This window comes from Prionailurus viverrinus, chromosome B1, assembly GCF_022837055.1.
Source record: "Prionailurus viverrinus isolate Anna chromosome B1, UM_Priviv_1.0, whole genome shotgun sequence".
In the NCBI taxonomy this organism is placed as follows: domain Eukaryota; kingdom Metazoa; phylum Chordata; class Mammalia; order Carnivora; family Felidae; genus Prionailurus; species Prionailurus viverrinus.
Genome location: NC_062564.1, coordinates 119632630 through 119658257, shown reverse-complemented (window position 1 = coordinate 119658257; position 25628 = coordinate 119632630). Strand labels below are relative to the sequence as shown.

The following is a 25628-nucleotide window of genomic DNA, read 5'->3' as shown; positions in this document are numbered from 1 at the left end:
CAATTTAGAGTTCTTGTATAGGGAGTGGGTGGGTACAGAAAAACAAAGAGAATTTTTGTATTTATTATAGCAAAACAAAGATCAGACTAGAAAATGAAGAGGTCACAGCACTTTGCTGTCCCTTAGCAACTTAAATCCAGGAAGCATGTATATATTCTTGTAGCAAAATTCTGAAAGTCACCAAACGAGTACAGCCAAATATACCCTGAATACCCCACCAAGAAACCATCAATATTACATAAAGTTGTGATTCAGAACCACTAATTAAACATTTATTCAATGTTCAAGGCACTTAAAAAGTAGTTCATAATGTTAATTAAATGACACTTTATGTATTAGGCCTTAGAATTACCTAAGTCATGTGTAAAACATTACATTAATAAAGATGAATACATTTTGCATATGCATGGAAAGACTGGAAATTTCCTTCAATAATTTTATTCTTTATAAAATATATAAATAAATAAAACAATTCAATTTCTAAAGTATTACCACATTTCAAGGAGGTTTTGCTATCAGTCATTCCAAATTATTGGAATGCATTAACCTCCTGTTCCTTCATCTTCCAATTCTAGTGGCAAAGTGAAAACTGAATTGAAATTATGTTGGACTGTGGTAACATTGCCAGGGATAGGCACATAATGTAAAAGTACAGTCATTTCTCAGCAGGAAATGCTGGGTCCCCAGGAAAGTGACAGTAGAGGAGCCTACTGGGTCTTGCACTCAGGCATATCTTTTCTTGAGGAGGTGTGCCAAAGACTTGGCTGAGGACCCACTCTCTCTGCTCCAGCAGTTTGTTCTTCTGAGAAAAAACAAAAAGAAAAAAAAAAAACCAAAAGTAACCATATTTTATTAAAAAACTACACGAAATTCTAATAGAATTGGAAATGTAAACAATGCTAAGACAGCAGAGATAAGAAGAATGAAAAATGACAATATGGTCATTAACCTCATGTTTGGTCATTACAAAGGTATATTTCACTTCATCAGAGTTGGAGAAGTTTATTCCCCATTTTCTCACAAAATCAATTGTTAGAAGAACCATTTTGAACATAAAACCAAGAAGCAATAAAGTCTCATTTGAAATTCATCAGTTTGAGATTCAAAGTGAAATCAAACACAGAGTGAGTCTGATTTTCTTTTGCCTGAATTTTAGGGAAAAAAAAATGCTATACTAAACAAATACTATTAATTTTGGAGACTATTTAGCCATCCTTGGAAAACTTTCTTTGAGCCTTTAAAGAGCACTTCAGTTGTGTTTATTTGTTTATAAATAATATTGATTTTCAAATGATTATATTCATATAAGTAAATGTCTCATACCTGGTCTTTGCAATTATCTCAAGTTGTTGAGAAAATTTAAATTATCTTTTATAATTCAAAATAAAAGCATTAAAATTTTGTCAGAATGGTATTTTACTAATTCAGGCTGGGACTATGTCCTTTAAGGCTGAATTGGCCAGTTTTTTGATTCATATATTATTCCAGTCTGCTCTTTTTTTTTTTTTTTTAAGCTTATTTATTTGAGAGAGGGAGAGAGCATATATAAGCAGGGGAGCGGCAGAGAGAGAGGGAGAGAGAATGCCACACTGTCAGTGCAGAGCCCCAGTGGGGAGCGGCAGAGAGAGAGGGAGAGAGAATGCCACACTGTCAGTGCAGAGCCCCAGTGGGGCTTGATCTCATGAACCATGAGATAAGGACCTGAGCCAAAATCAAGAGTCAGACACTTAACTGAGTCAGCCACTGAGCCACCCAGGTGTCCCTCCAGCCTACTCTTTTATTTATTTTACTTAAAAATAGTACCAGAGTGATCCATATATTGATAAAAATACTTAAGCATTTCTACTTGTGGTTTCATATCATGCATGTGTCTCTGGCATTATCAGATAAAATCAAGAGGTGATTAACAGTTTCCTGGTTTTTCAGAAGACTCTTCTAAAATAGCATGTATGCATATACAGCAAAAGTTCCACATAAGTGTTAGCTAATGGCAAGTGCTTAAATGTTTGTTAAATACTATTCCATAAAATGAATAGTTTAAACATTTTTTCAAATTGATGTCTTCCTATATCCCAAAGAGCACTTTAAGACTGAGGACTTATCTAATATTGATTTTAAAGTTGATGAGAATGGACAGTCACACAGTAGAGTTCCTCACAAATCCACAACCTTCACTTGGGGCCAAAAATGATTTGGCAATTGCTTTCCTTAGGTGTACAATTTTATTGCTGTCGATTTCTACAACTGTGTAATGGGATTTCTGACAGGCAGATATGCAGTCACAAAGGCTCTGGCCACACACACAATCAATGCTGTGTGGTGAGAAGGACTACAAGAAACACAGTATTACAGACTTTCTTCTGCAATGCTCTACACCTCTGTGTCTGGCACCCCTCCTACCATCTAGCCAGGCACCTCTGACCGCTTCGACTCCCCTATCTCTCCTGTCCGTCCACTTCTCTGTAGCTCTACTGAATCTGCTCAGGTCCACGCTAGTATGACCTCTTGCTTAGACAACTGTCATAAACTCTCGCTCCTATTATTTGTTGGTTACCATATAACTAAGGTGATGTGTTCAAAATTTATAACTCATTATGATCCCCTGCCATTATGTTGTTTAAAATCTTTCAAAGACTTCTTCTGTACAATCTACAAATTCCCACACACCTGGCTCTTCTCCTCTTTGCCTTCAGGGCCTCCAACCACAGCAGCTTGTGTTAACTGTGCTGTGGCCATACGATCTTTCTTCTAATGCTTCCCCTGGTTATGGTCCCTCCTACCTTGGGCTGTCACTGTTCTATCTGCCAGAAATACTTTTCCCTCCCCTCTTTGTTAAGCAAACTCACATTAACCTTAGATCTCAGTTTCCTTCTTCAAGGAAGACTTCCTTAATATTCCTGCAACAAAAACCTATAATATGCCTCATAGCCTTTTATACTCTAGAATTTTACCTGTCTGTTTTTGACTACTTGATTACTATATCTCCTATTGGACTATACACTCCAGTAGAGTAAGGGACCATGTCTGGTTTTGCTTATCAATGTATCTGACACATAGTCGGAGATCAAAATTTTTTGTTGATTGAATTAATAAGTAAGTGAAATAAGTCTATGATCTGGCTTGTGTAAAATGAATATAATGCTATTGGAAATGCTGGCCAACTGAATTGATAAGAAGGGCTTCTTCGGTAAAAGTTTTGTTTATAGTGTAGTGTCTTCATGTTTTTAACAGAGTTGCTTATTTCTCTTAGGGAAAAGCTGAAGGTTTAAGAGGCAGAATAAAGGCTTAGCTTGGGGTAAAAAACAATACACGTTAGTGCCACGCTTTGAAGAAACTTTCTCACCCCAGAAATGCCAAATCAAGTTGAGCACCATAGTTTGCTCAACTATATCTTGTCTAAACTTGCCCTTTGGGGTCACAAATTAATGATAAATTCTGACAGATATCCCCTGATTTCTAAGGAACCAGGATATTTACTTACCTGGGCAAAGGCCTAAACCCGAGTTATCAAAATAGCGAACTGGTTGAGGTGTTGGTAAAGACTTTGATCGGCTATCGAAAAATGAAGATTTTGGTGATTCCCTTGGCACAGGATTTTGTAAATTCCGTTCCTTGCATTGAGAAGGTGTATGTGGCCTCTTTTTGGAAGCTGTTCTAGTCATTTTAGGAGACTGTGGAGAATTCTCACAATTAACTTCTTTGTGTGCCTCTCTTGTAAGGATTCTTTCCTTCCACATTTTGACCTCACCGGAAAGATGATGATTATTGCTTGAATGTAGTAGGGAAAAAAAAAAAAAAAAAGAGACTGTAAGTCTGGCTCAATTCCTGAAATTTATTCACACTTACGTTAAAAACTTTTTAAACTCTGGTAAAATATATACAACATATAATTTACCACTTTGTCTTGTTTTTAATCTTAAATTTTAGTTCTACTACAGTTAACATATAGTGTTATATTAGTTTCAGGTGTACAAAATAGTGATTCGACCCTTGCATACAATACCCAGTGCTCTTCACAACAAGTGTACTCTTAAGTCCCCATCACCTGTTTCACCCATCCCATTACCTACTTCCCTCTGGCAACCATCAGTTTGTTTTCTATGGTTAAGAGCTTCTTGGTTTGTCTCTGTCTCTCTCTCTTTTTTTTACATTTATGTTTGAGAGATAGAGTGAGACAGAGCACGAGTGGCGCAGGGGCAGAGAAAGAGGAGGGGACACAGAATCTGAAGCAGGCTCCAGGCTCTGAGCTGTCAGCACAGAGTTCGATGTGGGGCTTGAACTCACGGACCATGAGATCATGACCTGAGCTGAAGTCAGACATCTAATCGACTGAGCCACCCAGGCACCCCAACTCTCTTTCTCTCCCCCCCCACCCCTTTGCCTGTTTGTTATAATTTACCATTTTATCATACTTATATTCCCACCTAATGCTTCCTGCTTGGATTATTTTCACAGTTCAGAAAATGAAATGAGGTCGCATTAATTGAACAATTGTAATTAAGGAGTCCTGAAAAGAAAGCTTAGAGTATGACAGATTTTCAAATGAGTCAGTGAGATCATCCAGAGTGGTTTACCTATTGATACCTTGCAGCAATAACTTGACAAATTAATCTTCTGGATAGACTAATCTTTAATGTACCTTTGTTATTTTAAAAGAAATACTACACCATGCTTCTGAACTAGTTATAGTCTTGCTTGTTGCAGGAAATGTCACCAGCATTTATCCAGTTCCTGCAGAGAGAAGCCTGGGGACCAATCCCAGAGGCCTTGCTCTCCTTTATTTGGTCATCCAGGTCTGTGGACCCAACCTCACACTTAATCTTTCAAATTTATCTCCTTATATTTATCCCAATTGGCTCCATTCTAGTCCATGCCAAAATTATCTTTTACATGGACTATAGCAAATAGATTCCTAAACTGGGTTTCCCTATTTGCTCTAGAGCCAGAGATGCTATCTGATCTCATCAGGCCCTGGCTTAAAATCCTCCACCGGAGGTCACTTTCTCATTATATTGCAGATTATCACCCACGCTTCCTCAGAGTGACCCAAAAAGGCCTGTGTAACTAACCTAGACCAGTGACCTCTGGCATCTCTTCTTGTACCTTAGTGTTTCATTCTCTACACCCCAGTCACACTGGGTGTCTTTCAGTTCCACCAACAGGTTATTCTTTCTGATTGAAGCCTGTGCACATGCTGGCCCCTGCCTAGAAGGCTTATATGTCTCTCCTTTCATCTGGCCTAACCTCTACCCTTTTCTATAACTGCTCTTCTATCAGTTTCTTCGCCATCACCCCTCCCCACAACTAGATAATGTGTTTTTTTTCTGTTGCTGTTTAATAGCACTCATTGCAAAAATTAGTTGTTTAGTTATTTGTTTAATGCCCATTTTTCTTCTATTGTATCATTAGTAAAGTGCTTGGCACAAGATTCTAATCCTTGATAGAAGCCAAATAATTAAATCTGTTAGAACTGTTTATGAAGTAAAAGGAAATACGCTACAATAATGGACTTAAGTTCTCCTTTGACTTGGGTATACAGACTTGTGGTATATTTGAGCTGCCCCTCAAAGATCTGTTTACTTCCTGCTTCTGGGCTTTGTTAAAAATAGGTCAATTGCTAGATAGCAAACATCTGGAATGGTGTCCCATAGTCTTATTCCTCTTAAAAGACATATATTACAAAAATGCTGATTCGAAGGGGCACACACACCCCAATGTTTATAGCAGCACTATCAGCAATAGCCAAATTATGGAAAGAGCCCAAATGTCCATCGACTAGTGAATGGCTAAAGAAGATGTGGTATGTGTGTGTATATATACATATAGTAGAATATTGCTCAGCAATCAAAAAGAATGAAATCTTGCCATTTACAACAACATGGATATAACTAGAATGTATTCTGGGGCGCCTGGGTGGCTCAGTCGGTTAAGCGTCCGACTTCAGCTCAGGTCATGATCTCACAGTCCGTGAGTTCGAGCCCTGCATTGGGCTCTGTGCTGACAGCTCAGAACCTGGAGCCCATTTCAGATTCTGTGTCTCCCTCTCTCTGCCCCTCCCCTGTTCATGCTCTCTCTCTGTCTCAAAAATAAATAAATGTTAAAAAAAAAATAACTAGAATGTATTCTGCTAAGCGAAATAAGTCAGTCAGAGGAGGATAAATATCATAATTTCATGCATGTGGAATTTAAGAAACGCAACAGATGAACATAGGGGGAGGGAAGGAAAAATAAGATAAAAACAGAGAGGGAGGCAAACCATAAGAGACTCTTAAATACAGAGAACAAACTGAGGGTTGCTGGAGGGGTGTTGGGTTGGGGCATGGGCTAAATGGGTGATGGGCAGTAGGGAGGACACTTGAAGGGATGAGCACTGGGTAATGTATGTAAGTGATGAATCACTAAATTCTACTCCTGAAATCATTATTACACTATATGTTAACTAGCTTGGATTTAAATTAAATTAAAAAAAAATATATTTATTACATATACTCTAAAAAATGACTTTCCCCAGATGTGTGAAGGCTTGCCAATTGCAAAAAATATATATGCATATGTATATGCCATGCTCCCCACATGTAATAGCCAGAAGCATAATTTCAATATCGTGTAAGCAGATCTTACCTTAATAGTTCATTTTTTTGCTTTATTAGCTGTTCATTTTGCTGCTTTAACTTAGAGATTTCTTTTTCTAGCCGTATATATTCACTTTTAAAAATAAGAGCTTTTGTGCTTTGTACGATGCCACTGCCACCTCCACAGGTTAAGGGTTTATTAGAAGGCTGAGAGTCCGTACATTCTGATACAACTGTGAGGAGGGCAAATACACACATTAAGTGATAATTTTAATTATCTCCAAAGTTCAAAATAAAGGGAATGTTACTGAGCGCAATAAGTCACTGTAAAAACCAGACCATCTCAATCATCTCCCTAGAAGCCATCCTTGCCTTCCTCCTTCTACCTCACTTCCTGTGCCTATATGATCAACACTTCTAATTATCTCTAGAGTCCTCCTGCTTCTCTCCAACCCACCAAGTCCACTCCTACCACAGTGCTCCCTGAAATCTTGCACAATGACGGCAGCAGTAGTAATCTCCCCAGTGAATGTGGTCCTTCACTCTCTCTCCTCTCCATCAGTGGAAACACCCAGAGGGCTTCTTACAATACAGAATGTGTGTGTGGGGGGGTCCACTGCCAGTTACTCAGTGCACTGTAAGTTCTCAACACATACTTGTTAACTGAATAAACCTCAGAAAGATACTAAAGCATATATTATTAAGTATTCTGCACTATGTGTGTAAAAGTAATGTAAGGAGTTGTTTTTTAAATTTCAGGTAAAACTGCATTAAAATGTGAGGTGCTTCTATGTAGAATAATCCACTGTGTAACCAACAATTTACAAAAGGGTGGTAAGGTGTGTATGGGGAAGACACTTAATGTCCATTTTCTTTTGAATTACTTTGGATTCAGATACAATATGTACTGAAAGTCACAAATCAAGAGTTAATTATCCTGACCCTTCTGTAACAACAAAGCTTGCTCATTTCTATTTTTATCCCTTAAAGTTTTCCAGGTAGGGGTGCAATTATCCCACAATAGCCACTAGAGAAGTTCAGTCTACATATGTACTAGACAACATCTTTAACACTTTCTCATTTTTTTTTAAATGAGTGGATAATAATACACACAAGTATTACCTTATGTTTGCTTGACATTTAGAACTTTCAGTGCGCTTTCACACACAACTTTCAGTTTGATCCTTACAATAGTTCTTTCTAAATTAGTGATTAACATGTTTATTCTTGATTGTCACATATATAATAGTATTCAAAATGTCTAAGTGTATTGAGAAGTAAAATGGAAAGTTATGGAAATATCAGCATTTTCTACTTACGTGAGGTATCTTGCGCTTGTTGATTTCTTCTCAGATTTTCTCTCAATACCCTTATAACTTCTTTTTGATATTCTACAGTGGCTTTTGTAGAAGTAATTCTAAAAAGAACAATGGAAATATGTAAAAGCCTAGCAACTAATTTTTAATGGAAGAATAAACAGAACTGCTGTCAAGAATTTTCTAATAAGATATATCACATTGACATGAAACCCATAAGTAGCAGCAGATACCCTCCTGGTACCAAGTGTTTTATAGGTACAACACCATCAAATCAGAAGCATTCTGTTTGGTTGCAGGAGTAATTTTTTTTAAACAATTCTTTTTAAATATCTGGAAGCCCAATAGCTATTAATTGGATACAACGATTACCAGAGCATGAAAGTGAGTAAAAACTTCTACCTATGTCTACATTGTCAGGGAAGTAAACCCCGGCTGCAGTCCAGTCCAGTGATAGTCAAAGGTCAAACAAATTCTGCTCACTGTCTCCCAGTAGAAAGTGATATTTTATGAACTCCTGGCTTAAGCATTAATCAGCAGTGATAAATCATGAGACTTTCTGCCTTTAGAGACTCTGAAAGTTATCTGCTGATCCTATTCTCTAAGTAAAATAGCTTTTTTTATAGTGAAGAACTTGATAGGTATAAGTTTCACTAAAACCAATAGTCTTATCAATGGAAGGCTAGTCCGGATGCAAAAGCTTCAGAATGCTACTTTTTGGGCAAATTAGGTATCCTTGTTAAATATTTATAGGAAGAACAAAAAGCATTAGGAGCCAGAAGGAATCTTAAGAAATCGTCTAATACAAACTTATTGTTTTATTTATTGAATATGAACGTAAATCCCAGAGAGATTAAACAGCCTATGCAAGGTGATATAATAATGTGGCAATATTATATTTCTAATTCACTGTCTCTGACTCTGTTTCATGTTCTTTCATTACGCCATATCATAAAGAATTTTAGGCGTGCCATTATGTACAGTAGTATACATAAACAAATAAAAAGAGGTTATGCATTTGGGTACTAGATACCATAATTTAAAAGGAAATACAACCTTTACACAAAAACACAACAGGAGGAACAAATTAAATTAAGAGAACCGACAGAAACCTTGGTCAAACTGCTAGACACAAACACACACATACAGGTTCTTAACATTCATTTTCAAGCATAAAAAGGCCATTTTTAAGCTGTTTATATATGACTGAGCAAGAAGCATCAAAAGAAACATTGTATTAGTAATTGGCCAGAACTATGCACATTTTTAAAAAACTTTGGATATGTAATGAGAATTTAACAAGTTTAAAATCTGTGGATGTGGATATTTATTTTAAAAAGCAATAACAGTATTTCCATATATTTTAAAAAGTTAACCAATGCAAAGGAATTTATATAATTTAGAAGGCAAACTTGAGCTATTAAAGTCGTGTTCAATTAAGGCAAAGACATACTCTTTTTCAAATTCTTTGGCAGTTTTCATCTTCTCTAGGTCTATTTTTACCAGCTTTGTTTTGAGATCTTCAATTTCTTCTTTGTAGGGCTTAGCTCCTAAAGCAACTTTGTCCTAAATATTTTAGAGAAGAGAAAAATAAAATAATTTCAGAGCAGTTTTAAAGAGTTGTTAACTACCTTGATTTGGTAGGAACATTTTAAAACAGCAAACTTCAAATATATGAAAAGCAGGAAAAGGCCCAAAATTTAATCCTAAAATGAACAAGCAGATATTTGATGTGAAGTATATTTGAAACTACTGGAGGCTAATATGTAATTAAGAACATATGACTTTCATTTCTTAAAACAATTTTTTTTCCAATTAAAAATGAAATACTTAAGACAAAATGCAACAAATGTTGAGAATAATGGGGGGCGGGGGGGGGGTGACAGGGAGGGTAAAATGAAACAAAAAGATGCCAGAATGGCAATACAAACAGCAAACTAGAACTGAACCAAGGCACAAAGCAGTATAAAGTGTTGTTGGGACATTGTGTATTCAAGGATGGTTCAATCCAGTGCTGTCAATGTATCTACTTCCCATCACAGAAAAAAAAAAAACAAAACATACATAAATACATACTTGCATATATTTAAATCTTTTTTTAATAAACAGATTTTTATATTTTAGAGAAACTTTAGGTTGATAGAAAAACTGAGCAGAGAGTACACAGAGTTCCCTTATACCCTTGTCACACTCCATCTCCCTCCCCACCCTGCCCATTTCCCCCATTATTAACATCACATATTAGTGTGGTATATTTGTTACAAATGATGAGCCAATATTGATATATTTTAGGTTGCATTAGGGTTTTTTATTTGTACTGTACATTCTATGGATTTTGACAGATGTAAAATGGCACATATCCATCATTACTGTATCATACAGAATAGCTTCACTGCCCTAAAAATCCCCTGTGTTTCACCTATTCATCTTTCCCTCCCTAACCCCTTCCAGACCATTGGCAACCATTGATTTTTTTACTGTCTCCCTGGTTTTGCCTTTTCCAGAATGTCATATAGTTGGAATCATAGGGTATGTAAGTCTTTTCAGATTGGCTTCTTCTGAATTTTTTTTTTTAAATGCGTTTTATTTATTTTTGAGAGAGAGAGAGAGAGAGGGAGGGAGGGACTGAGCACAAGCCGGGGAGGAGCAGAGAGAGAGGGAGGCACAGAATCCAAAGCAGTCTCCAGGCTCTGAGCTGTCAGCACAGAGCCCGGTGCAGGTCTTGAACTCATGAGCCATGAAATCATGACCTGAGCCAAAGATAGACGCTTAACCAACTGACCCACACAAGCACCACCTCAGATTGGCTTCTTTTTTAAAAAAAAAAAAAAAAATTTTTTAACGTTTATTTATTTTTGAGATAGAGACAGAGCATGAACGGGGGAGGGGCAGAGAGAGAGGGAGACACAGAATTGGAAGCAGGCTCCAGGCTCCGAGCCATCAGCCCAGAGCCCGACGCGGGGCTCGAACTCACGGACCGCGAGATCGTGACCTGAGCTGAAGTCGGACGCTTAACCCACTGCGCCACCCAGGTGCCCCTCAGATTGGCTTCTTTTAATTAGCGGTGTGTATTTAAGGTTCGTCCGCATCTTTTTGTGGCTTGTTAGCTCATTTCTTATTATTGCTGAATAAATCACTTTTTATCATTGTACTGCAGCCATACAATGGAGAATTAGATATTGAATAAAAAATAAAACCCATCTAAACAGGGACCTAGAGAGCTCTCTTTATTCCTCTAGGCTTTCTCACCCCAAACCCCATAGAAACATTCACATGCACACCATGGCTAGCAAAGACTAAAAAGATGCAAAATGATAGATGCTCAGCTTAAGGAGGCTGATGACAGGGTAAGATAAGCCCATTCTTGGAGAAGCCCACTGTTTGCTCAGTCACAGCACCCGTTCAATACCCCACCTTCTGATTCAGATGCTCGTATCAGGGACTCCCTGAGAATGTGGCTGACTGAAGTGTTGTCAGTTTTGTAAGAAGTTGCCAAACTCTCTTTCAAACTGGCTGTCCCATTTGCAGTCCTTCAAGCAATGAATGAAAGTTCCTATTCCTCCAGCTCCTCATCAGCATTTAGTGTGATGTTTTGGATTGGCGAGCATGGCATTTTGAGATACCATAGGTGTTATAGTGTAGTGTATTTTGTTTTAATTTGCAATACTCTAATGACATGAAGCTGAGAATCTTTTCATTTGCTTATTTGTCCCATGAGTATCTTCTTAGGTGGGGTGTCTGTTTAGATCTGTTGCCCATTTTTTAATCAGGTTGTTTTTATCATGGACTTTTAAGAGTTCTTTGTTTATTTTGGACAACAGTTCTTTATCAGATATGTGTTTTGCAAAAATTTTTTCTTCCGGTCTGTGACTTGTCTTTTAATTTTAACTGTCCTTCACAGAGCAGATATTTTTCATTTAAATATTTTCATTTCAACTTACCAGTTTTTTCTTTCCTGGATCGTGCTTTTGGTGTTGTATCTAAGATAAAGTCACTCCCAAGCCCATAGCCACCTAGATCTTCTATCTTCTCTTCTGGGGGTTTTCTAGTTTTGTGTTTTACATTTAGATTTTTGATCAACTGAGTTACTTTTTGTGGCAGATAGAGGGTCTCTGTCAAGATTCGTTTTTTGGCCTATGGAAATCCAGATGCTCCAGCATCACTAGTTGCTAAGTTGAGTCTACTCAACTGCCTTTGTTCTGTCTAGGATCAGCTGACTGCATTTGTGTGGGTCTACTTCTAAGCCTTCTATTCTCTTCCACTGATCTACTTGTCTATATACTGTTTTAAAAGTTCAAAGAACTAAAAAAAAAAAGGTATCCACTTATGACACTAAAAAGAAAATGCAGAGATTACAGGTTTTTTTGCCATGGTATAATGAAATAAATTAGTCACATATAACATTATTTAAAACATTCTTATGTAAGAGAAATCAAAATTGAAAATACCGAATTAGAAATGAAAGACAACAGAATTCCATATTTCAAACATATGGCATGCGACCAATGCTGCACTCAAGAAATACTGAGTCTTAAATAGTTTCACTAATAAACTGAGAAGACTGCAAACATAAATTTGTTAATATCACCTATTTATCAGCTGCATTTTAGATGGATTCAGTTAAGAAAGTTTCCTGGCTCTACCTGAGAAAGAATTCCTTTGAAATTCTGATTTGAATTACATGAAAGTTAGGAATTAACTTGGGAACAACTTAGGCTTGTACAGTATTGAAGTTCCAACCTAGGAAATGGTGTGTTTCTTATAAAACCACACGCTCTGTATTTCTTTTTTAAGTTCTCTTGCTCTTTTCATATATGTTTTCCTCATTTTTTGTTAAAGTTAGTCATTCAAGCATTTTATTTTTGATTTTGTGACTATCATAAATAAGATCTTTTTTCTTCTGGGGTGCCTGGGTGGCTCAGGTCATGATTGTAAGTCTGAGCCCCACTCTGTGCTGACAGCTGAGAGCCTGCTTCAGACTCTGTGTGTGTGTCTCTCTCTCTGCCTCTTCCCCACTTGTGCTCTGTCTATCAAAAATAAATAAACATTAAAAAAAAAAATCTTTTTTTTCCCATCATGCGGGATGTCCCTAAAGTTTTAATGTAACTTAAATGTTTTATAAATTCACTGCTACTCGATATAAACAATTTGTAATGATACAAGGGAGGAAATGTATCAAGATTGAAACAAAATTTTAATGATTCATTTGTTCAAATTACTTTCTTCTCTATTCAATTAATAAACCCCACATTATATTGGACAGCTATATCCAAGATGTTTTCAAATAGTGGGGAATAGGTTAAAAGTTTTTTCTTATGTTACGTTAAATACACGTTGCATTTTATAGAATATAAGTTTATAACCTTCCAGTTGTCCGGGCCAAAAACTCTGGCATAATGTCTTAACTCCAAGAAATATGAAAGGCAGGCATGTGTGCCACGTCTGGGCCAGAGTCTTCTTTAAGAATAGAGATTTTAAGATGAATTTTGGCTTCTCCATCTGTCCCTTTCCTAGGAGCCGGAGCATGAACTGCTTACAACCTGGCTTTAACCATGCAGATGAAAACAGCACCAGAGGGGTGGCGGAGAAACAGGATGGGAGACAAGTGAGCCTCTGAATGGTCATGCAGTATGGACCCTCCTGCCAACCTGGAACTCATACTTTTATATGAGATAGAGAAACAAGATTCTCTCTTGTGTGAGTTGTTGCAGTCTGCTTCCCTTTGTTGTAGCAGCTACAACAAACACACCCTCTTGGATTTGATTTTCAAAGGGCAGCCTTTAAAATTAAGTCAGATCATTATATCCTTTTGCCAAAATCCCGACGACTTCTCAGCTCACTCAAAATAAAAACCAAAGTTCTTACGATAACCTGTGAGACCCTTTACGAGTTGACTTTCCGCTACTTCTTACCTTCTTTCCCACCTCTGTCCCCTTGCTCCTGCACAGGAGACACCGGCTTGTTTCTTAAACATGTCTAGGCTATCTGAGATTTCCTTTGCCTAGAAGGCCCTTCCGCTACCACAGAGCTCACTCATCCCTTCAAGTCCTCTTAATGGTGTGGCTCTGCTCAGCAACGCTTTGTAAGATAAGAGGTTTCCCTCCCACCCTCACTTTCACCCAGCACCCATACACCCCTTGTCTAGCTTAATTTTTTCCCATTGCACTTTTCACCATTTGACACACATATATACATGGTTATTTTCTGTCTTCCTGAACAAGAATATAAGCAACTAGAAGGAAGGGAGGTACTTTTCTTTCCACTGCTGTATACATGACATCTAGAGCAATGACCAACATATAGAAGACTCAACAAATATTTCTTGATTGAATAAAAATGTGATTTGAAATATTAAATAATTATTCTAAAAAGTTCTAAGGATTTACAATTGATTTTCTTGGTTTTTAGTTTTACATTAAACTGTATGAGATTGTTTTTTATTGCCTCTCTGTTTCATGTCTTATTGAATGAGCCAGGACTTTTAGAATAGTATTTATATGCCTTTTAAAAGTAATTTTTCTAGGAATACAAAAATAATCATTATTTTGCATGAAAATATATTCCTACATTTCATTTCTAAGTTTCTACTTGCTTGCTTGCTTGCTTGCTTGCTTGTTTGTTTATTTATTTATTTATTTATTTATTTATTTATTTATTTATTTATTTGAGAGAGGCAGAGAGAGAGGGGGACAGAGGATCCAAAGCAGGCTCCATACTGACAGCAGAAAGTCCAATGCGGGGCTTGAACTCAAGAACTGTGAGATCATTACTTGAGCCGAAGTCGGATGCTTAACTGATTGAGCCACCCGGGGGCCCCTTCACCTGCTCTCTTAAAGCTTGAGTATTGAACTTCATACATACATAGGTAACAGGAAGTTCAAGTAAAAGATGAGAGTCCCAAGTAAACTGTCAAATTCAACAGTAGAAGAAAAAAAAAAAAAAACCCTTTTATTGTAAAATGAGTTTGTTAAGTTACCTGAAGTACTTGGATCATTTCTTTAGTCTTTTCAAGGCATTTATTTGATTCATTAACTTGTGCTTGAAGTTTTGCTACTAGGTCATTAGTCATCTCAAGTTCTTTCTGCAGCTTTATAATCTTGCTTTCCTTGTGCATAGCACTTTGCTTAGCTTCACGCAGTGAAGTTTCCAACTCCTGAATTTTCTGTGAGAAAATGCACACATAAATAAGGTATGCCATGAAGGCAGAATCACAGAATATAAGTTTAAGACAAAGATGATCATATACATAGGTATTAATTTTTCAGATTGCATTAAGAAAAGATAGAAGAGAAACCAAATGTCACTCAATTTACACATGTATTATTTCCTTTATTTAGAAGTTGATGATTTTTGGATTAAAAAAGGCCCAAATTTTATATTACAAGGTTTAGTGTTTATCTTATTTACTGGTTAGTACAGTGCTAAGCATATTAAAAAGGCACTCACATTTTAAATTAACAGCACTTAAAGAAAGTACACCTGTTAACTGACTCTTTAAGTAATGCATATAACATAGCTTTCCCTTTATTTTTATTACCTAATTTTAAAATTAAAAAATACAAGCATGTGGAAAAATTCAAAGGCATATAATGAAGGGGAAGTTCCCCCATCTCAGAACCCAAGCTGACCTGGTAACAATGACTACTAAACTCTTTCAAGTGTATCCTTCTAGAAATTTTCCATCCCTATTTAAGTGCTTGTGAGTACACAGTTACAAAAGAGTCAGTCATACACAGAGTAGGAACATACTGAATATATAGTTGTTTTTTAAAAAATATTTATTTTTGAGAGAGAGACAGCGAGTGTACAAGTGGGGGAGGGGCAGAGAGAGAGAGAAAGAGAGAACGAGTCTCAATCAGGCTCTTTGCTGTCAGCCGGAGAGCCCAATCAGGGCTCGGTCCCATGAACCGAGAGATCATGCATGACCTGAGCCCAAATCAAAAGTCAGACATTTAATGACTGAGTCATCCTAGTGCCCCAATTCTGTTTCTTTTTAACTTGATAATATACTTTCCAGATATTTCCATTAACAACACATAGAGATCTCTCCACGTTTTTGTTTTCATGGATACATACATCCTGTCTTATAGAGGTATTGTAAATTAGCTAACCCATCAACCACTAGTGAACATCTAGGTTATTTCCAGTTTTTTTCAAATACAAAAATACCTGAATTTAAATACCTGAGTTTGTTCATATTTGTAAGATTATTCACCTACACACACATGCAGGATTTCCTAGAAAATGTTTGTTTTTGGCTCATCTAGAATTTATTTTTGTTTAAATGAGTGAGGTAGGAATCCAGATTTATTTTTTTCCAGGTGGCTAGCTGGTAGTCTGGAATCAAACATGCAGTAAACCATCTTTCCCCCACCGAGTTGGTGGTTACCATTATCAAACACTGAATTCTCATCCTTACTTGGGTGTACTGCTGAACTCTACTCTGTTCCACTGCTCCATGTGTCTATTTCCATATCGTATCAAACTACTCTATGCTACTCTAATTTGGCATGATTACCAGATTAATAGTATATCATTTACTATAGGATAGGGTATTTCCTGGGGTCACTGAAGATGGATATTTCTTCTGTTTCTTTATTGCTTTGGTAGATGGGCTTAATATTTCGGCTATTTTTGTCTCCACCAACTGACTGAGGTCTGTAGTGACTAGCAAATTGATAAACTGTACCAGTGATCTTCTAGTTTCCACTGGTAATTGATTATTAAATTAGTGGCTAACGTTTTATTCTGAGTATTTATTTTGCTCAAGATGATAAATTATAATTTCCTCTTAGGTTCTTCACGAAGTCATTTTGTGTGCTAACAACATAAAATAGTATGCCTGCTTCACAGATTCCCAAGTAAGGCTAGGTAACAAAATAACTGAATCATTCAAAAAAATTTTGTTTTACTAATTCTTTATTTTTGAGAGAGAGACAGAGCATGAGTGGGGGAGGGGTAGAGAGAGAGGTAGACACAGAATCCCAAGCAGGCTCCAGGCTCCGAGCTGTCGGTACAGAGCCCGACATGGGGCTCGAACCCAAAAGCTGTGAAATCATGACCTGAGCTGAAGTCAGACGCCTAACCGACTGAGCCACCCAATGTACCCTATAACTGAATCATTCAAATAACGTATTGATTCTTGGATACAGGTTAATCTGTATAAGACATCTGTTATATTTTTTTAGGCTTTTCCATTTTATTTATTTATTTATTTATTTATTTATTTAGTTAGTTAGTTAGTTAGTTAGTTAGTTTTTTAACTTAACAGGTTGGTGTTCTTCCTGGTTCGCATTTTTATTTTTTTTTTTAACATTTTTATTTATTTTTGAGACACAGAGAGACAGAGCATGAACAGGCGAGGGGCAGAGAGAGAGGGAGGCACAGAATCCAAAGCAGGCTCCAGGCTCCGAGCTGTCAGCACAGAGCCCGACGCGGGGTTTGAACTCACAGACCGCGAGATCATGACCTGGGCCGAAGTCGGACGCCCAACCGACTGAGCCACCCAGGCGCCCCAGGCTTTTCCATTTTAAGCTTCATATAACACAAACCAGTTAATTAGAGAAAAGCTGAATTGCACTACCCTCTAAGCTAGTTCTATATACAGACACAGATTATAGTTTAATAAAAAGTTACACGATTGTGGGGTGCCAGGGTGGCTCAGTTGGTTAAGCAGCTGACTCTTGGTTTTGGCTCAGGTCATGATCTTGCATTTTGTGAGTTCGAGCCCTGCATCAGGCTCTGTGCTGGCAGTGTGAAGCTGCTTGGGATTCTCTCTGCCTCCCCCCCACTTCCTTTTTCTCTGTCCCTCCTCTGCTCATGCCTCTCTCTTTCTGTCTCAAAATAAATAAACTTAAAAAAAAAAATTACACAATTGAAGAAATTTATAATGTATAGTAATAGCACCTGAGAAGGTAAATGTATCTTTAATCAAATTAAGCTATGAGTTACTTCTGCTTTATAATTCAAAGGGAAGATCTCATGTAATATATAGTTCTGTAGTTATTTGAGTGATAGCCACAATAGGACTGTATTTAAAGAACAAGCCCATTGGGGCACCTGGGTGGCTCAGTAAGTTGAGCATGTGACTTCAGTTCAGGTCATGATCTCACAGTTTGTCAGTTTGAGCCCCACATCAGGCTCACTACTGTCAGTGCAGAGCCCGCTTCTGATCCTCTCTCCCCCTCTCTTTGCCCTTTCCCTGCTCATTCTCTCTCTCTCAAAAATAAATAAAACATTAAAAAAATAAATAAAAACAAGCCCATCACACACACAAACATGACCCACATTCCCTAATACATTTGATACTATAATTTTGCTCTGAAGTGTTACATAAAATGCATCTTTAACTCTGATTAATCTGCAAACTGAAAAATGTCTCATAAGAAATCACATACCTCTGTGGTTAGTTGTGTGGCTCTTGATGTAACATGAAGATTCTTATTGTCTTCTGTAACAGCATTAACAAGGACACCAGATGTCAGGGAGATCTTCAAAGTTTGGTAGTTTTTAAATAGTTGTTCATTTTTCTCTTTCACTGATTTCAGGTCATGTTCCCATTCTTTAGTTATGGTAGCATTTCTTTCTTCAAACTCTGTAGATTCATTCATTATAGCCTATTGAATAGTAAAACACTATTACAACTCTAAAATGAATTACATATAAAAATACTATGAAAACTACTAGAATTCTAGGACAAGGCATATGCTGAAATTCATTATTTAGAACACTCTAGAACAGTACTTTAAAAGAATGTGAACATTCTTTGTGGTTTGCATCAGTTTCTAAAACTACAGAAGATGCTGGATATTGATGAGAATAAAAAATAAGGACTGGAGAGGATTCATATTGATTTGCAAGATGATAAACCTCACTTTATTAAGTCAGTGCTAACATTATGGAGAGGAATCTGCAAAACTATATAGGTTAAAGTTATTATGTATTATGACATTTGTTATCCAATTTTTTTAATGTTTATTTATCTTAGAGAGTGTATGCAAGCATGTATGCACAAGAGGGGCAAGGGGGACAAAGGATCTGTCAGCACAGAGCCTGATGCGGGGCTCAAACTCATGAACTGGGAGATCATACCCTAAGCCAAAGTCAGATGCTTAACCGACTGTGCTCCTGTATTATGGTATTTATAATGTCCTATATAAACATTAACTGACATGTAATAGCAGAGCATATTCAATAAACTTAACAGCAATCTATTTTCCAGTTTCATTTCAAATCTCAATGTTTATAGGGAAAATAGTTCACTGACTTTTGGTAATCTGAAAATCTTATATTTCTGTGCAGGAAATAATAGTCAATCAATACCTTCGCTAACTCTGAAATTACTCATATCTTTTTACTTCCTAATTGTTATGGGACGTGTTTTTGCTCTCATCATGAATGCCTTATTGGTTTTATCTGTAACTTTGTGGCTTTAAGGCACTTCTAACAGACTTGGATGCTAACTTAGTTGTGTTCTTGCTGGCACCCTGGACTTTCCTGGGTTCTAGACTACTGGCCTCACACCATACGAAGTTATCATTTCCTATTCTCAGGGTGCTGGAAGAAGCCACATATCTATGCTCATCCACACAGTAGGAATCCCTACTTTCTACTCCCAACTAGGCCCTCAATATTACAAGAAAAACACTGAATTATACGGGGATTCTCTTAGCCAAATATTGGTTTTATATTTTTCCCTGTTGATTGTGGACTCTTCCCCCGCCCCCGCCCTGAAATAGCTCATACTATTCTGCTAGCTTGAGGTATTTAACAAATGGGAATGACTCTCCATAGGAAAACAGCTTTTGAAAATATTATCTATACTTCAGTGTGATTTAAGTATAGTTTCCAGATGAAATTAAAGTGTCAAAAAAGAACTGCCCAAACATATGAAATATGAAATTAATCTTAGAAGCTGTGATGTTAATCTAGCTCCCCTTGCTCCAGTTCCATGTACACAAGCAACTTTCTGATTACTGTGTATTTTACCAGGTATAGAGATAGGGATTACTTCAGAAAGCAGAATGAGGGGCGTCTGGGTGGCTCAGTCGGTTGAGCCAACTTCGGCTCAGGTCATGATCTCACGGTGAGTTCGAGCCCCGCGTCGGGCTCTGTGCTGACAGCTCAGAGCCTGGAGCCTGCTTCAGATTTGGTGTCTCCCTCTCTCTCCGCCCCTCCCCCGTTCATGCTCTGTCTCTCTCTGTCTCAAAAATAAATAAACATTACAAAAATTAAAAAAAAAAAAAAAGAAAGCAGAATGATAATCCTCATCAATGGAAAGTACAACAAATTAACAAAAATGATCTTCAGCAATGTTGGTTCTTGTGAATCTATACACTGGAGTCAGTCACCTCGGGAACAGAGGTATAAACCGTATCTCTGAACCTCAGAGTTGAAGGATCAGTGCATATGGTAGTGATACCACCAACATGAAAAGCAAATGAGGCCTCCGCCAAGGAGTTGGCCAGGCTTGTCTATGGCATGACCACAGGTGCTGCCTGCAGCCCTGAATCAGGCTCATGTCTTACCCTGTCTGAGGCTACTGGGGGGAAAAGGCTCAATTCCTACAGAAGCAGTGAGAAATGAGAAAGGAAAGAGGATTCAAGATTTCATAAGTGGAAATTGATTATTACACCTCAAGATTTTATCCTTTTTTTTTTTTTTTTTAAAGTTTATTTTGAGAGGGAGAGCAAGCACAAACAGGTAAGGAACAGCGGGGGGGTGGGGAGGGGGGTGGGGTGGGGGGGTGGGGGGAGGGCAGGGGGGCAGGGTGCAGATTCCCAAGCAGGCTCCATGCTGTCAGTGCAGAGTCGGAGGTGGGACTCGAACTCACAAACCATGAGATCATGACCTGAGTGAAACCAAGAGTCGGATATTTAACCAACTAAGTCTCCCAAGCCTCCTAATTTTATCTTCCTTACAAGTGTCAGTTGATTATCTTTAATTATCTTAAAGAAGCATACATAACATATAAGAGGAAGAACATGTTTTACATAATTTTTTCCAAATAAAAAAATAAAGTATGTACAAGTAAATTACAGAAAGCATACCTAAGATTAAGTTGTTCTAAGTTTTTTTAAGAAAGAGGTGGAAAAACCAGAGCAAACAACAAAAAAGAATGAGGTAGCACAAAAGAAAATCATTACTTACAATTATCTTGTTATTATAGAAGTTATTCACTTGACAAATCCTATCATTTTCTTTCTGGATGCCATTTTTAAGCTTTTCTGTATCAAAATGAGTATTCAACCATTCTTCCAAAAACTGGGTCATTTCTTTCCTATTACTTAGCACTTGTTGAAATTCAGCCTTTATGCAGTGGAAGTCATTTTCTGAAAGATCTTTGAGAATTTCCTGTGTGAAAAATAAGTATTTAATCACCTGGACATTAGCAAAGTTTTCACCTAAATATCATATAGATATCATAAAGAGGGGAAAATACCTTACTGAACTTTCATTCTTAATATTTTGAAATAAATATAATTCTAATTTATTCTAATTACATTAGAAATGTAATTCTAATTTAAAACTTTATTCTAGTGATTTGAATAATAAATTTTTGGCAGTATAGGCCATCTAAGAGGAATGTCTGTGAATTCTGCCTGTTAGAATTACCTGTCAAAACTGTCTGTGACCAATAATCACAATATTCGAAGTGCTTCTACATGTAGCTTTCCTGTGCACTCAGGTCTCACATACGTGTTGGGAGTTAGATGCCAGCCTCACACTGCTGGGTGAGAGCAAGGCACTCCATGTGGAGTTACTGCAATAAAAATGTTCCTGACTCCCAGCCACAGATCTAGGTTTAGAAAGCATTTGCAAACTTATTCTGGGGTTCTATGAATTCCCACTTGTTGGTACTAAATCTATTTCCTGTATCTGTGGAGTCCTGAAAAAGGAGATTAGTCCATTATGTGACACTCTTTACATCTAGCCACTTGTCACCCTGCAACCTAGTTTTAATTTCTGGAAAATGAAAAATGGCTCTAAGCACATGGAAAGGTACCTTCTCTATGTGACATAAAGGCCTAAAATCTAATGAAACCATTTAAATAAATGATACCTCAATATGTAGATCCATATTCTGGCTCAATTTAAGGTCTGTTAATTCTCTGGATGGCACATCATAATCTTGTTGAAGGTGTTGTATTTTAATTAGCAGTTCATTTTGCTTTTCCACTTCATCAATAAAAAACACTTCAAATTTATTGATGGATTCATGGTGTTCTTCCTTTATCTTTGTAACATGGCTTAACACATACTTACAGAAAAACATTAAACAAATTGGGAAATGAACTTTTTATCACATTTAGAGGAAGTTTTAAACCCTCAAGACTAAGAGGTGGGATGGCATCTCTTGTTTATCTATATCCTCTGGTAAGTGAGGAAGACGGAAAGAGCCTCTCTCTCTATCCCCAGTTTTCTCCTCTCAGTATCTTGGGAGAAGAACTTCCAGACTCCAAGTTCCTTACTTCGGACTCCCTACTGGATACATCTCATAGATGTTCAACAATTACCTTACATTCAATGTTAAAATGTAACATAATCTCTTTCCCTAGAAACTCACCTTTCTCTACCAATCACCCATGTTTCCCAGCTAGAAGCTTGAGATTCATTTTCAACATCCTGTCCTGCATACCTTGATTGGGTAACCAATATGGGTATGCCAGCCTCAAGATGTACTTTCTACATGTTGTTAGATGTTTGGCATCAAGGTAACAATAATTTGAATGCCATGTGTTCCATGGACCTCTTGGATAAATTCTGGATATCTGATTGCCTGGATTTGTGGAAAAATTTCAGGGCTTGGGGCACCTGGGTAGCTCTGTTGGTTGAGCACCCAGCTCTTGATCTTGGCTCAGGTCATGCTCTCATGGTTAGTGGGATCAAGCCCTGTGTCAGGCTTTGCGCTAACAGTGTGGAGCCTGCTTGGTTTTCTCTCCCTCTCTTTCTCTGCCCTTTCTCTGCATGCACACACCGCCTCTTTCAAAATAAATAAACTTAAAAAAAAAAAAAAAAAAGGAATATCAGGGCCTGAGAAGCAAACTATTTAGGAAAGACACATACCAACTCCCTCCCTCCTTCCTCAGTCTTCCACTACTTCTTAACCTCTTATAATCTGGCCCTTCCTAACCACTCAACTAAAACTGCTCTGAGAAAGTCACCAATGAGCTCTATTATCAAACAACAACTTGAGGGCATCTGTTCGGTTCATATTCTGGCTGCGTGAAGTATCTGACACTCTTGACCACTTTATCTTTGACGTGTTGTCCTCTACTGACTTGAGCAACGGCACTTTTGCTTGATTTTTTTCTGTTCCTTTGACGTTTCCAGCCTCAAACCCACATGTTGCTGTCTTTTCTGCTACTGACTGGAAAATTTATCTTTTCTAGATCTCTCTTCTTATCCCATGGCTCTTATTCTTCTATTATGGTTTCTGGGTGACTTTACTCACATATGTTATATTATGTAGCAACTATAAGCTGATGAATTCCAAACCTTTATTTTTTTTTAAGTTTATTTTGAGAGTGAGCAAGCATACGTGAGTGGGGGAGGGGCAGAAAGAGAGGGAGAAAAAGAATCCTAAGCAGGCTCTATGCCATCAGCACAGAGCCCAAAGTGGGGCTCAATCTCATGAACCGTGAGATCATGACCTGAGCCAAAATCTAGAGTCAGACGCTTAACCAACTAAGCCACATAGGCATCCCAAGCTGCTGAATATTTCTTTAATTTCTTTTGTCCTCCCCATCCCTGTGAATCTTTTTCTGGTAAAAGAGTCACCTATAGTATCTCATCTGACCACTGTAACTGCTTTTTGTCTCTTCTCTCTGCCACAAACTCATTGTTTTTCTATGGTGAAGTAGGTAAAATGGTATGATCATGCTACTGCCACTACTTAAAATAACTGTCCAGTGGCTCTCCATCATCTGCAAAATGGACTGCAGTCACTGTTGCTCAGTCCAGCTTCTACTGCAGTCTCACCTTCTGTGACTCTTTATCTGGTATGTCACACAATCTTCACGTACCTCTATCACCACACTTAGACTACCTGCTTATATATCTGCTTCATGCACTAGACCAGGAGATAACTGAGATGTTATTCCTACCTGTCTCCCGAGCACCTTGGCAGTATCCAGATTCACAGGGAGAGCTCAAGTTTTGTTGAATGAACAGGTCCTAGATGCATACTGGATTTTGCACATACTATGCTGAGACCCATATAACCCTTAATTTGGTAGTAAATACACTAAACAGCAAATATGCCAACTCCCAAAGTAGGACTAGATATACTGATGTTAAAACCAATTATAGCAGTATTTACAAAGATATTACTAAGAAACGTGGTACCTGAAGTTTCTTCATGACTCTGTGGAATTCCATTGAACATCTCTGGTTTGCAGTAAGAAGTTTTTGAATTTGTTTGATTTGTGGATACGGAAGTGAGAGGTTTGCTCTCACTCTAATTGAAAGCTCTTTTTGGGTGTCAACTTCCTTCTCCAAGTCAAGGGATAGTCTATCTAAGCACTCATAATGATTATACATCTCTGAGTATCTCTTCAGAAGCTCCTAAGGGAAATTAGAATTCATTTAACAATTCATTCTAATGTAACAAAAATAGTCCTTGCCCTAGAATTTTAACAAAACTTATGCTTAATATTTTCTGTAATGCAGAAACAAATTAAGATGTTTGTGTTAAAAAAAGGGGGGAAGGAACTCTTATTGATTTTGGATTACAGAAATACTATTTAATTATTGTGAAAATTTAAAAATTTTAAATATAACACAGAAAACCAGAAACAATCCCTATTAACATTTTGATACATTTTCTTTTAGTTCTTTACGCATTCATGATTTAAATGACCATCTCAAAGTCTAAAGATAAATTTGAGTGAATTCAATCTAGTATATATTATAGTTCAAGACTGAATGCTGGCTCATGTTCACAGCAGGCAGTGTGAGTTTGCAGGTAAAACAAGTGACGAAAAATCGAACTATTTGTCAGCTTGGTGCAGCCTCTCTACACATTTCTATTTCTCTGCCTAGAATCTGAGTTTTCGAACCTTTTATCAGTTAGAGTTCAGGTTCTATCTCTGCTACTTCCTGACTATAGATATCATTGAGCCATTTTCCCAAAAACAAAATAAAGACTATGATGAGTCCCACAAACTTTTCTAGGGGAAAGTAAATATGATATCCATATCTATGTAATCTATGAAATATACACAGACATTATAGCTTAAGGGAAATAAAATTATATTTGTGAAAATGTTTCTATACTCAAATTCTAAACTTACACTTGATTTCATGTCCTGATTCTACCAACCTACTAGCTAATGACCTTGAGCAACTACTAAACGTCCTCTCCAAGCCTCAGTTTCTTTGTAAATGGAGCAATAAAATGTATCTCATGAGATAAAGAACTGATATAGTGCCTAGCATATGGTAGACACCCAACAAGCCTGGTCTGTAAGTTCAAATGATTAGAGGCCAAGCAGGGGACACACTGGTCAAAGTGCAGATGGAAGAACACAGTAGTACATATTGCTACAGTCACGTAACAAATAACATGTTTAATTCAGGGTGCTAAATAATAAAACAAGGGACTTCTGACAATAATGAGCTTCCTTTTTAATAACTTAAGGAAAAGCTAGCTGTACATTCATTTCCTGCCTTTGGTCCTAGTATGAATCATGTTACAGTATGAAGCAGCACTGTGTAATCATTTATTTGTCCTTTTAAT

General features: G+C 37.3%; 1 protein-coding gene across 5 annotated transcripts in view; it reads right to left on the bottom strand.

Annotated features, from left to right (window-relative positions):
• Window positions 1-247: 247 nt before the first annotated feature.
• Window positions 248-25628, bottom strand: part of CENPE (centromere protein E) — an 81149-nt gene continuing 55768 nt past the window's right edge. For all 5 annotated transcript variants that reach the window (XM_047857067.1, XM_047857070.1, XM_047857071.1 and 2 more), the window contains 10 exons: window positions 24236-24454; window positions 21951-22148; window positions 21038-21241; window positions 18286-18504; window positions 14865-15050; window positions 9342-9454; window positions 7892-7989; window positions 6622-6805; window positions 3482-3768; window positions 248-802 (listed from right to left, as the gene is read on the bottom strand). In XM_047857067.1, the coding sequence (XP_047713023.1) occupies window positions 708-802; window positions 3482-3768; window positions 6622-6805; window positions 7892-7989; window positions 9342-9454; window positions 14865-15050; window positions 18286-18504; window positions 21038-21241; window positions 21951-22148; window positions 24236-24454 (1803 nt within the window). In that variant the 3' untranslated portion in view covers window positions 248-707. The remainder of the gene's footprint in view (window positions 803-3481; window positions 3769-6621; window positions 6806-7891; window positions 7990-9341; window positions 9455-14864; window positions 15051-18285; window positions 18505-21037; window positions 21242-21950; window positions 22149-24235; window positions 24455-25628) is intronic.